Source organism: Sarcophilus harrisii, chromosome 1, assembly GCF_902635505.1.
Source record: "Sarcophilus harrisii chromosome 1, mSarHar1.11, whole genome shotgun sequence".
NCBI classification, from domain to species: Eukaryota; Metazoa; Chordata; class Mammalia; order Dasyuromorphia; family Dasyuridae; genus Sarcophilus; species Sarcophilus harrisii.
Window position 1 is genome coordinate 188,378,445 of NC_045426.1, and position 14,319 is coordinate 188,392,763.

General features: G+C 32.8%; 1 protein-coding gene across 7 annotated transcripts in view; it reads right to left on the bottom strand.

The window, feature by feature from the left end:
- Nucleotides 1-265: 265 nt before the first annotated feature.
- LOC116423435 overlaps nt 266-14,319 on the bottom strand; it is a 52,973-nt gene continuing 38,919 nt past the window's right edge. For 5 of the 7 annotated variants that reach the window (XR_004234054.1, XR_004234051.1, XR_004234050.1 and 2 more), the window contains one exon: nt 266-2,939. Coding sequence is in view for 1 of the 7 variants with exons in the window: in XM_031967553.1 (XP_031823413.1) it covers nt 1,226-1,409; nt 2,096-2,199 (288 nt within the window). In the remaining 6 variants the exon portion in view is untranslated. The remainder of the gene's footprint in view (nt 2,940-14,319) is intronic. The other 2 variants (XM_031967553.1, XR_004234053.1) reach the window with 2 other exon arrangements.

Here is a 14,319-nt window from a genome sequence, read left to right on the forward strand (position 1 = left end):
TAGTAAAGGAAAAAGTGCTTGTGGAAATAAAGAAGAGAAGAATAAAACAGAAAATGAAATTGGAAAAGGAATAATAACAAGCAAAACAAATTTCAGCCTTAGATAGTTGATCATAAAGGAGCATTATAAAGAAAGTGCACAGAAAGTAGAAACTGAACTTGGATTGGGAGTGGGAGGGAGAGAAAAAATGCAAAGAAGTAGGAGCAGGCAATTTCAATTATATATTACTCATGTTGTTCTATTGCCTTCTCTTTCTTCATCCTTCTCTTTTGGGGAAAGAAATGGTAGATAATAAAGAGGAAAGAGTATAAGAAATCATAATGGAGGAAAATACACAATTAAAAACTATAAAAGTGAATACAAATGGGATAAACTGATCCATAAAACAGAGAAATGTAGGACAATAAATTAGAAAGAAGACTCCAGTAATTTGTTGTTTATGAAAAATACATTTGCAACATATTCACAAAGAGTTAAATGAAAGGCTGGGGCATAATTTATTATTCTCTGGGCAAATTCAAAAAAGGGGGGGAATTATCATGATCTTAGACAAGACAATAGTAAAAAATAAACAGTCTTTGTTAAAAAGGAAAAGCAGGAAAAACATGTTATTTGTACTTTGTTCTCAAAGTGGAACAATGACATCACAAAAGATATCTTGACTTTCACACAAATTGGATTTAAGTGAAGTAGAGCTATACAAAGTCATTAGCCTCACTCTCTCAGAACCCAACATAAAAACTATATTATCCTTAAAGGAACCATCGATAATAAAATAGTATCAATATTTAATGTATATGGACCAAATGGCACAGCATCTAAGTTCTTTGATGAAAAGTTAATCACACTGCAAAAAGAGTCAGCAAAAAACAAAATAATTGCTCACTTCAATGTGCTTCCTTTTCAGACCTAAGCATAATCATTTCCATAGTGAATAGCAATGCAAAATATTAAATAAAATGTTTCAAAAGGTCATATTTTAAAATGATAGAATTATATTGGATTTGTATCAAGAAATTATTAAATAAACAGATTCAGAGACCTTAGAAGACTTATTTGAATTGATAAAGAATGAAATGAGCAGAACCAGGAGGCTATGCAATGATTACACCAGTGTAAATTTAAACAAGTTTAAATGACTTAAGAACTCAGAACAAATACAATAACTGGCCAAATACAACTACAGAAGACTAATGGGGAAGAATGTAACTTAAGTCATGGGAGATTATGGATTGTGAGAATAAAATGAGACATGCATTTTCAGGTATGAACAACATACCACCAATTTTGTTTTACTTAACCATACTGATTTGTCACAAAATTGCATTCGTGGTAGAGCAGCAGAAATGTTGGAGGGAGAGCAGGAGGTAATGATTGTAATACAAAAAAGAAGTAGAGTCCCAGTGAAACTAAAAATAGAAAGAAAAGAATAAAAGTTCAGAAAATAATACAGACATGTGGGACAAAACAGTATTACCATGTTAAATTATAGGCATACATATAACATATAGTTTTTAAAATACATACAATAGATTAATTCAGGTATTTTTTTCTGTACTTCAATTTCAGATCTCAAATAGACATCATACATTTAGTCTACTCCATATCTGAAAAAATATCTGCTTCTGAATGTATCAGACAAGTAGTCATTTCATATTTGATGGAAGATCTCATATAAAACAAATGCTACTCTATCCCAAGGCTATCTATTACAGGTCTGAACAGTTCTAATTGTTAGAAAGGTGGGGTTTTATCTCCTCATGGTAAGCCTAAATTTTCTTCTTTTTCAGCGTCCACCTTTTGTTCCTGTTTCTTCCCCACTTAGGAAATGCAGCCACAAAGTCAAATTCTGACCTAATGGAAGAACAACTTGGAAGACAAATTTAGGCTATGGGTGATTAACTCAGTTATCATTGGGTTAATTTCTCTATAGACAAATTTTCTTTGCTCCACTCCTGCGGTTGACTGATTCGTCTTGACATAGGTGTGTTAAACATTGGTCACTAAAAGAACCTCAGGTAAAATATTTTAAATTATTGGGAAATGGGATAGAATACGATGTTCCTTTAAAAGAAAAAAAGCATTTTGCCTTTACCTTGCACCTATCTTGTATAAATATGATTGTTTGCATTTTGACTCCCCTTTAGAAAGTAAATTCTTTGAGGGCAGGGACCATGTTTTTGCCTCCAGCACAATTCCCTGAAAAATAGTAGATGCTTAATACATGTTTCTTAAATAATGATTATTTATTGACTTGACTCATTTTTCAATGAGTAAAACAATATTACATTGAATTCAGTATTATAAGAATTAATATAAAAATATAAGGTAAATATTGCACTAAATTTTATTGGATTTTTTGCATCCTAATATGCTAACAAGGGAAAGGAAACTGAAACGTGACATGTTTCCTCTCTCATCATTGCTTAAATAAAGTACAGTACTTTAGAAATGTATATAATATAGCTTTTTGCAGAGTAATATTGAACCAAATACACTATAGAAAAAGAGTTTTGCTATAAATTCATTCTCCTATAGCTAGAATCCTGGGAATCCATCTCATTGCTCTTTGATGACATATTCATCTGATTCCTTTAGATTGTCTTTAAAAAACTTTCCAGACAACTGGAGTTGTCAAACATGTTCATTTAGTTTTTCAAAATCATTCACAAGTGATAAAATACAATATGTGGTTATCAGCATGGGCATGTCTATACAGGAAAAATAAAACAGGTATTTCATTTATATCTAAATAAATACAGTTATTAGTAACTTGAGAGTATAGGGGCTTAGAATTGAAGAAACTCTAACTCAGGTCTGTTATATCAAAATGACCAATGGTTGTAAAGTCAGAAGACCTGATTTCCAATCCAAGCTCATTCATTTCCTAGAAACATGACTTTAGGCAAATCATCCTCTCTGGGTATGAGCTTCCTCATCTGTAAAATAGGAAGAAATATATTATGTACTTTGTTGGGTAATTGTGAAGACCAAAAAGCTGATGAGTTTCAAATGTCCTGAAAAGCATCAGATGTTACACAATTCAGCAATCCTTTATCTAATATGGTAGATGGATGGGAATATAAAACAGAATCAAAAATAGGTCTTGTTTTCAATAGGCTGACATTCAACATTATAGTCTAATGTAATAACCCTCTACTCCAAAGAACAAAGAGTATCCTGTAGGGCCTAATGAACCTCACCATTGGATTTACCAATACCCATTTCAGTCCTGTGGGAACCTGGCCCAAAAGGGAGGGATAAGAATTTTTCTTGTTGCCTTTATTTCATAACATTGCTGCCCAGAACTCCAGGGGAAAATGTTTAAAGCTTAAATACAATCATGACTACAGTATCCCCAAAGAAATAATGGTAATCATTAATAATATTAGCTAGCATTTATATAGCATTTTAAGATTTGAAAAAAAAAACATTTTACGTATGTCATCTTTTTTGATCCTCATAACAATTCTGTGAAATAGACACTATTATTATTACCCATTTTGCAGAAGAGGAAACTGAGGCAGTGGGTAACTAACTTGTCCAGAGTTATATAACTAGTATCTCAGACAGTTCAATTGCTCTTCGATGAGATCTTCATCTGATTCCTTTAGATTGTCTTTAAAAAAAAAAAAACTTTCCAGACAACTGGAGTTGTCAAACATGTTCAATTAGTTTCAAACTCTGGTGTTCTAAATCCAAATCCAGTACTCTATCCACTATGCCACCTAACTGCCTAGAAAGGTACTCAGTGTTTCAGACAGCTAGTTAAATCCAGAAAATATTCATATTTTGTGTGTTAACAAACTCTCAAAGCATGAAAGAATAACTTATAATTATTATTGTGCTTAAAATACTATGATGTAATAACTACTAAAAAAGAATTTACCTTCACCTTGTACTGTCTAAGCAACTCATGCAAGATGCCTATCTTCCACCAAGCCATAGATATATCATTGAATCACTCTGAGAAGTTCCCTTCAAGGTGGAGAGGGAAGAAATAGGCATGCTGCTACAAAAAATTTGCAACAAATGGTTTTTGGCAGAAGAATAAGTAGTGAAGAAAATAGTGACTGTAATAGTAATAATGGTCACAATATTCAAAATACTAAATAAAGAAAAGGACAGGTAAACTGCTAGTGGGCAGATAGTGGAATAGGTTCATTAAAAAGCAGAAAAGAACTACATAATGAGGTGTAGGTAACAAAAAGGAGATATTGGGTGAGGGAAAAGTTGGCTTTTTTTATCCTGTTCTTCATTTTCTCTTTCCAGTATTCTTTCCCTACTCTTTACCTCTCAAACTCTACCTCTCCCTATTTCTTTTCCCCTTTCTTCATCTCTTTCTTTTCTTCTCCCTCCCATTGTTTTGAATCTCTTCTTTCTTTCTTCCTCCTACTTTTTCCCTTAATGACTAATAATGATGTGGAACAAATGAATTGGTTATATTATTTCTTGTATTTATTAAATAAAGTTTTATATTCCCTTTTGATGAGAAAACTTTAAAAATTATTTTTATTTATTTCATTAAATTTTCTCAATTATATGTAAAATAAATTTGTCAATCATTTTTGCATTTTTGAGTTCCAAGTTCACTCCCTCTCTCCTTGGGAAAAAAAGCAGTTTGATAGATGATAAAGCTTTATTCAACTTATACAAGAAATAAAAGCAATTCTTTAGTTTTTTTTTTAGTTCATATGCAAGTTGAACACTTAGTTTCTCTCTTTCTCAATAAGAAGCACTTTAATATAGAGAGAAGATCATTGGGATTCTACTCTGGAGTCTATATTCAATCCCACTTTGGACACCTGATACCTATATGACTTTAGCAAAGTCATATCATATTTCTAGGTCTATGCTTCCTCATCTGAAAAATGAGAGATTTGGATTGTATCAGAAGCACCAAATACATGCAACCCATAACACTATCAAATATAACCTGAACCAGATTAAAATGCACCCAGTAGGTGACCTCTTAGATCCTCAGGACTCTAAATTCTATGATGACCATTATCAAAAAAAATCCTGAAGTAGATTACACTTTACTTTTAAGTGTTACTCATTGGAATTTTCCTCTTGGGATTCAAGAACCTCAATAGAAAACAGGTTCTCCATTCTGACATAGAACATTACTCATAGACTTACACGAACTGATGCTGAGTGAAATGAGCAGGACCAGGAGATCATTATATACTTCAACAACAATACTATATGATGACCAGTTCTGATAGACCTGGCCATCCTCAGCAATGAGATCAACCAAATCATTTCCAATGAAGCAGTAATGAACTGAACCAGCTATGCCCAGAGAAAGAACTCTGGGAGATGACTAAAAACCATTACATTGAATTCCCAATCCCAATATTTATGCCCACCTGCATTTTTGATTTCCTTCACATGCTAATTGTACAATATTTCAGAGCTTGATTCTTTTTGTACAGCAAAATAATGGTTTGGTCATGTATACTTATTGTGTATCTAATTTATATTTTAATATATTAGCATCTACTGGTCATCCTGCCATCTGGGGGAGGGGGTGGGGGGTAAGAGGTGAAAAATTGGAACAAGAGGTTTGGCAATTGTTAATGCTGTAAAGTTACCCATACATATAACCTGTAAATAAAAGGCTATTAAATAAAAATAAATAAATAAATACATAATAAAAAAAAGAACATTACTCATAGATTTTCTCCATTTTATTCCATTTAATTCAGAAATAGTTATTAATTGCTGTATTCAGAATACAGCATTAGGCACTTCCAAAAATATAGTATCAATATCATTGTCATGTATTTACTATAAATAACAAAAATATGAATAGGAATCATTTGAGTATTCCTTTCTTGAACCTATTAAAGTTTATAGCTAATTTTTTCCTTTATATTCCCCAAATATTTTAAGCAGACCCCAAATACCTTTGATTCTTGATTTTAGACTTCATCTAAAAGATCAAAGAACAGTTAATAACCTATCTTGGCTAAAATTTCAAGCCTAGGGATGTCCTATATATCCATAGCACTTGTAATAAAGACAGGGAAATTAAAATAGTCTGGCAACCCTTGATAGAACTGAAAATGTTCATGCATATACATGTTTTGATTTTGTTGGGTGTGAGGTATTGTTTTGTTTTATTTTAATAAATCAGTATTGGCCTTTGTAGTAAATGTCTACCATGATTCTTTGATGGACATTGTCTAGCAAACCCACCAAAACTAATTAATGGTCACTCTGGGTTTGAGAGAAGAACTCAAAATATCCATTTTATAATTCCTCAAAAACTATATAATGAAATTTATAGGCATGATTCACTTACAAGGATGTTTGATTTTTAGTCAACTGACCTAAGTTTAGATGCTAACTCTAGCATTACCTCTTTGTGACCTTGGACCAAATACTTTACCTCTCCCACTTTACATCTGATCTTCAGTGTCTTCATCTAGAAAAGAGGTGTTTGGACTAGATAATCTCTAAAGTTTATTCCAGCTCTAAATTTATAAACATATGATCCCATAAAGTTTTCTGGGAAAGTTGGTCAGGGATTAAAGCTGGAGTAAAAGTCATGAAATTTAAGGTTTCCCTCACCTACTAATTTTGAAGTATACAGAGATAGATATCTTCTTTTGAAAGAATACCCACAAGTGACAAAACATTTAAATGGCTTGAGTATCTTCAAACTATAATGGGATCCATTTATGCCTAGCACAAGTTGCTTTGGGATAAAAAAAAAATCTTATTTCTAACTCTGTAGGGATGGGCCTTACACAAAATACATTCTTTCACCAGGCCAAAGTTTTTACAATTTGATAGTCAATCAATCAGTCAACAAGCATTTATTGAGCACTTATTATGTGCCTTAAAGAGCTTATGTTCCACTGGCATAAGCCTTAAGAACAAAGGGTTCTTTCCAAACCATGAGAAGACATAAGAGTAGACTTTAGTGGAGTAAAAAAAAACCCACTAAACAATGGGTAATTATAATCAGTGATCATACTTACATATAATTCAGATTAAACCCACTGAGGCAAATATCACCTTCATTTGAAGAATCTAATTTTCTACTTCAACGCCAAAACACTTCTTATCACTTCAATTTTTTTTCATGTTTTTTTTCCTTTTGTCCTGTTTTTTCTTTCACAACATGATTAATATGGAAATATGTTTAATTGATTGCACATATATAACCTATATCAAAGTATTTATAATCTTAGTGAGGGGGAAGGTGAGAGAAGGAAATTTGAAACTCAAAAAAAATTTTAAATGAGTGTTAAAATTTGTCTTTACATATAATTAGAAAGATACTAGTTTTTAAGGTTTGATCCTCACAATCTTGTAAAAATAGATACTATTATTATTATCCACATTTTTATAGATTTAGAGACTGAGACAGATAGAAATTAAATGACTTGGCCAGAATCAGAAAGATAGTGACATCTGAGGCAATATTTGAGTTAAGGTCTTCCTGACTATGTTCAACACTATCCACTATAACATATCCACTAAGATACCAAATCTTACTTCTAACTCCAACAAAATCTCTTTTTCATATGCCCTTTTATGTCCAGGCATTATTATTGTTTAATATCATTTAATCTCAGCTCGGGATCAGGAAAGATTATAGAAAAGGTGGCACCTGACCTGAATCTTGAAGAAAGAGTAAGTTATGTATAAAATTTCAAAGTTAGAAAGCATTCCAGAAATCCCATCTAGTTGACACAAAGACCTTTGTTGAAGAGTTAATCACTGCCTCTGGATGCATCTCATTCCATTTTTGAATAACTCCAATTGTTAGGAAATTTGGGCTTATATTAAACCCAAATTTACTTCCTACTTATCTCCATCTATTGCTTCCAGGTCTGTCCTTTGGAGTCAAACAATACAAGTCACCTTTCAGATGATAGTTCCTTCAAATACCTTAAGATGACTATCATGTCCCCTTTAAATCTTCTCTTTTCCAAATTATCTTTATATAGCCTGAACTCTTCACCATTCTGGTTTTCTTCTTATGGATATTTTTACTTTTCAATGCCTTTTCTAAAATATATACTCACAAGGGAAGACCAAGTAATCAGAGATACAATTGGAGTCCATAGGGAAGTCACAGACTTGTGCAGATGTATGGAGACAAGAAAGCAAAGTGAGATGAGAAAAGGAAAATAAGTAAGGGAGAATCTGTTATATACCTCAAAATTCTTCTGTTTTGGGACATAAGTCCCAAGTAGTTAGCTAGTCTGATAAATTATACTATCCTAAAGTATTAATAGGTGCTACTGGGTTCATACATTATTCATCCCAGGGAATATATTTGTACTTTAACATAGTACTTCTGTGGACAATACCTTAACTTAAAGAAATGATTCAGGGTAAAAATTTCAGATAGGTTAGATTATGTATAGGGTACCCCTCAAAACATGTCATGATACATTATTATACCTCAGGTCAGCCCAGGACACAGCCATACAGCTTTACTGCTTCACCTTGTTCTCAGAATAGTCAACCTATTGAAAAATGTTCAACACAAGGCATCTATGAACAGATTTATTTTATTAATATCTGTTGTAGTTCTAGAACTAAGCACTGAACATTACTCTCTCCAAAGGCTTAGTCCAAATGTCATTTGATCCAGGAAGTAAAGTCTTCTCTGGTCCACCCCACTCAAACTTAAAATAATAACCCTCTTAAATATCAGGATGGTTTAGAGGAAAGAGCATTAAATTGAAATCAGAGAAACTAGATTCAGATCCTGTCTCTGCTACTTACTGCCTATGTGATCCTAGACAAGTCATTTTACATCTGGGATTCTACTCATTTATATATAATAGGGTTGAATTAAATGATCTCTATGGTCTCTCCAAGCTTTAAATTATATTATATATAATACTTTGTATTTCTCATGCATTCATTATATTCTCCTTTATCTTATGAACATCTGTTTGTTTATTTCTCTCAGTCTTTATATACTTGGACCTTAGTTACTTACACTAGCATATTATCTGACACACAGAGTTTCAGTATTTGAAAGGTCTGTGATTTCACTAGTGGGAATACTCCTTCCATTGGGGGAAATCATAACCCTTCCATGCCTTTATAGAATCTTCATGAATTACTGCGGCCAAAAAATCATTACCTGGTAGCCAAACTTCTGGTGATGAGACTTTCCTAATTTAGCTATGCTGTTCCTGAGGTGACAGACATACAATATGTCACTAGGGCATATTCAGAACCTTTCCAGCTTGGTAGAAACTGTCAAACCTTGTATTCATCTGGCACTGACTTCAAGTACCTAACTAGCATAGTTACCATCGTCGGGACAAAGCATTAGACATTAGTGAACATCTCACATGTGCTGGGCTTTATATTTAAAGCAGTCCTTGACTTTGACTTTCATGGAATTGGAAATCAAAGGGCTGTTAGGAGGTTCAAGGCATAGAGAACTGGACTTGAAATCAAAAGTTTTGAGTTCCCGCTTCAAACACGTGCCAGCTGTCTGACCTTGACCAAATCATTGAATCTCTCATTTTCAGCTTTCTCATGTGTAAAATGAGGATAGCCTCTTCCTTCAAGAGTTATGCTTTGCCAATCATAAATTTTAATTATTATTATTATTATTATTATTATTATTATTGTAGGTAGAAGGGACTTCAGAAATCATCTATAACTATACCCTCAACTCACACATGAAGAAACTGAGGCCCTAAAGAGAAAAGTGACTTATTCAAGATAACAAAGCCAGGGCTCGATACTTGAAATTCAGTAAGACTTCCAGTAGAGAAGAGGCTTTTTCCAGCCCATATATATTAAGAGCTGACTTCAGGGAAGGAAAGATCAACATTTATGTGATTAAGTTATACTATTTCTTTAAGGTACACTATTTTGATGGTCCCTAAAACATGGCAACTCAGGTTGCCAAACAATTTGCTAAGGCACTTGGTTGGTCTCCCTATAGTTAATAGAAAACATGGCAAGTCTAGAAAAGGATAATTTGAGTTTTATTATTTACTTGGCCAATTGATCATAAAAGAGTTTCCAGTGCTAGTAGATTGACCTACTTACCCAGAGAGCATACAAAACCACAGGTCAAAACCTAAATTAGCAGCTAATTTGGCTTAAAAAGCCACATTTTTTCCTAATGCATTTCCCTATTGAAATAACTCGTCGCCATAAAAAATAAGTGTCTACAGGACAGAAATCTCAAACAACAGTAATAGCAGCAAAATATTCTGCTTTTCTTTTTTACTAACTTGGTGTTAACTTAATGAAATGTGACATTGCTCTCAGTGCAATGCAATAAAAATGAAATGGTGCCCAATGTGCAAAGACACTGTGGAAATTTCAAATGACAACAGCAACAACAAAAATTGTATTTTTCTCCTTCCATTCCTTATACCCTTTGCATTAAGTTAAGAAACAGTATGTGACTTTTATACTCATGCATCGCAATGAAAATGAAATTGGTCACCAATGTGCCTAGACAGAGACCTAGAAATAGCTAAAATGAAATTAGGTTCCTTTGCATCATGCAAGGTACATAACTTGGACCCTAGTTTCCATTTTGCTACTACATAAAAAACTATACAGAATATGATCACCATGTGACTCATGGAAGTAGCATGTAAAGATTCAGAGTGTTAAAAGTGGAAGGAGCCTTAGAGATTATCTAACAAAACTCTCCCTCAATTGACAGGTGATGAAACAGAGGCTCATAGAGGGGAAATGGTATATTTACAAACCTTAATCCATGCTTTTAAAATTGCAGGTTTTTTCACATTCTAAACCTTAAAAATCCATTTTAAAAATAGGAGGTTTTGATATTAAATTCATATTATAAATAAAAGAATATAGTCCTTTGAGGGGATTAATAAACAGACATCTGCATGCAACATTTCCCTCATTAAATATTATTATATTGGTATATTTTTTCAATTTTAAATATTTGCTATGAAATACAATGCACTCATTTTTATCCCCTTTCAAGTTACTCTGCAATGTATTTTACTAATGATACAAATAATCTAATGGAGAATACAGAATGATCCCATTGTTTTGTCATTGCTAAAAGAAAATAGGCCTATGAAATAAAATAAGTATCTTCAAAATGAAGGTAGAAGTTGTTGTTGAACTGGCAAACCAGTTACTATTTATATCATGAACATGACTTCTCACCAGGAGAATAAAATAAAAATTGTCCAAAATTCCAGGTAAGATTGCCAATGAATGCCTTTTTTGCAAGCCTTTTCCTAAACTGAGTGCTAAATCTGATAAGTAGCTATTGGGAAAATAATCCATAAACTAATCAGCCATCATAAAGAGTCAAGTTGCATTTAGAAAGCATAGCACTGTCCTGTCAGAAAGTCCTACTTTATTAGCTAATAATTACAAAAAACAGCATAAAGTAAGGACTGTTGGTAACAAGAGTTTTCAATCATATTATCACAATAAGAAAATTATGATTAAGGGTCATCTTCAAACAAGAAAGACAATAATGTAATGAAATCTGTTAATATTCATCAAGCTTTTGCAAAGTGTATTTTGCCTGTGTTGACATTTTTATTCTCAACCATGAGAGGTGTTTACTTAACAAATGGATTCTTACCTGACATGACATTGTTGGTTCATGAAAACATGTTTAAATGAACAATGATAAATTATAATCATATTTAATCTTTTGATCCCATGGTTAATTTAAACAGCCTTTTGATGTGCTATGGGTCTGTAATGTAGATCCTGGAATCAGTTAAGTAAGAAAAAACTAGATTGTCAACAGATGTGTCAATGCATACAGCCTGCTAATTAGTAAATTACTTTTAAGGTATTCTCAAGATCTGTTGCAATCTACAGAAATTATATCTTTCAGGAAAATTCAAATTTCTGATTGAATATTAATTGATTTATTACTTTATGCGGAAGAAGCTAAAATTCATCCTAAATACTGTTGATGGACATTAGTGGTTCACAAAAATTAAGCTACTTGGGCATTCAGAAGATGGACAGGGACTGCCACTAAACAGATGTGGGTCTTTGGCAAGTCACATTTAAATTCTCCCTAACTTTGAATCTGCCATCTATAAAATTAAGGGGTTTAGATTAGTTGATGCCAAGGACTTTTATGACTCTAACATTCTTTGAAGCTATATGGTACAGTTAATTGTTGGGCATTTAACTGATGTTGACTGATGTTGAACATTAACCTGAAGGTCTGGCTAATATTCAATGAGAAACAAAACAAAAGAATCTCACTCAATACACTCTTTTTTGAGATGGGAAGAGTTTAATTTACCAAGTCAATCATGCAATATATATAAAATGTTGGGCATTTAGCCTGTTGTTGAACATTAGCCAGAAAATACATGTTTGTTCAATCACATACATATACATAGACTAGACTAAAAGTACACGTGCTCACACACACAATTTTTTTTTTGCCCCATAATATAAAAGATTTAGGAGAGGATGAAAGAGTACTTCTACTTTTTAAAAATTCTTCAAAAACCCAATAATAGAATGAGTTTTAATCTAAAATTTACTTTTCTTTCAAGGTGTCATCCATGCCTCACTGAATTCTTTCTGTTGGGATAGAAATTATTTGAAATCATAGCTGTGGTGATTTAAATAATCTGCTAAAAAAAAAAAAAAGCTATTAAGTTTTCCCTAATGCTAGTCATTTTTAAATGACTTTTGGTTTGATTCACGAACAATGCATGATCAGCACATGTGACCAGTAAAAGTGCAATTTTTATTAAGAACCTCATCTCTAAAAGAATATTAAGTCAAATCCATATGTCTTGTAGCCTTTTAAATAATTTTAATAGTCATGCCTTGGGGGTCAACTTTTCATAGACTAAAGTGGGTGAAAGCCCACTACAGAAGATCAAGGAACTAAAATATTATGGAGCTGATTCTGTGATCCCACTATTGTTAATGCACATGCCTTTGACATTCAGTAATGAGTTAGTATTATCAAAGCCCCTAATCTTATTATCAGAATATTGATCTGAAAAAATTGTCTGATCTAAAATAAATCCAAAATAAATTTTAAGGAAGCTCACATATATGATTTATGGGGCCTATAGTGCTGAATAGTAAATAAATCTTGGAGTCTATCTTCTTAATATATGTTGCTATTGTATTCCATGTAGGCTTATCTAGTGCATAGATGTGTATGTTACTTGTAACAGTTAGGGAAGGATATGGTATGATATAATAATTAGTGAGGTTTGAAGCAGGAAACAAAATCAGAATAATAAATAGAGAGCTAGAAGGGACTTTAAAGGGTATTAAGGCCAGCCTTCTTGTTTTACAGATAAGGAAACTGAGGCTCAGAGAGACTAAATGACTTGTCCAGAAAGTGTTGGAGGCAGGATTTGAACATGTCTTCCTGATACCCTAGTCCAGTGCTCTCTCAAAACTAGCATCAAAGCACTATTTATACTTACATTGTCCATGAAAAATCTTTATCTGTTTGCATAAAAAAAGTCTCAGAACCATTGAGTATTTAACATGGGTGTGCATAGTGCATAGGTCTATGCACTAAACCAGCTGGTTCATGCTCCTTTCACACTTATGGGAATTAAGAAATCAGGAAGTGCATAGTTATAGCTCCTTTTAAGCAGGATATTATCCTGTTGCAGCAGGGATCCGTGTTCAATCAATATCATCATATAATGACAGATTAAATGAGACCTTCTACCTTATTTCAGTTAACAAATTCTTATCCTTCATGAGATAACTATAAGCAAACCCAATTCCTGAATGTATTAATTTTTCATCCCTCCTTTAGATACCAACCTCTGTTTGGACTTCAGCTTTAACATATCCTTCTCAGGCATCAGAGAATAATTCTAAAATGTTTGATCTATTTTCAAGTGTTTGCTGAAAAATCAAATACTTGCAGTCTGGTCAAATCTTAATCATACAGACAGCCCTGGGGACAAATTGTGAAGTAGATGGAGTTTGTCTTTGGAGCTCTCCTATCTTCCCCTATCAATGCCCCTTTCCCCTTGATACCCTAAGCAAATATCCTTGTTGCAAGTGCAAATCCTGGTAGGTATTCCTGTTCATCTCTAAACTATTAACAGGTGACTGAAACGTTACTTAGGATTGTGAGAGGGGATATATTTAATAGAAGACTCTTGCAGACCAAATGCTTTTAAAACTTAAAGAAATTAAAGGTATAATGGTAAACTGAAGGACAGTAGAATTTGGCTAATGTTGGGGGAAAGAAGGACCTGCTCCAAATATCACAAATATTCAAATTGAAATGCTGGTACAAGTATCTACAAAAGAATAATATGAAGAAGATTTACATTTTGCTTTAGAATGCATTTT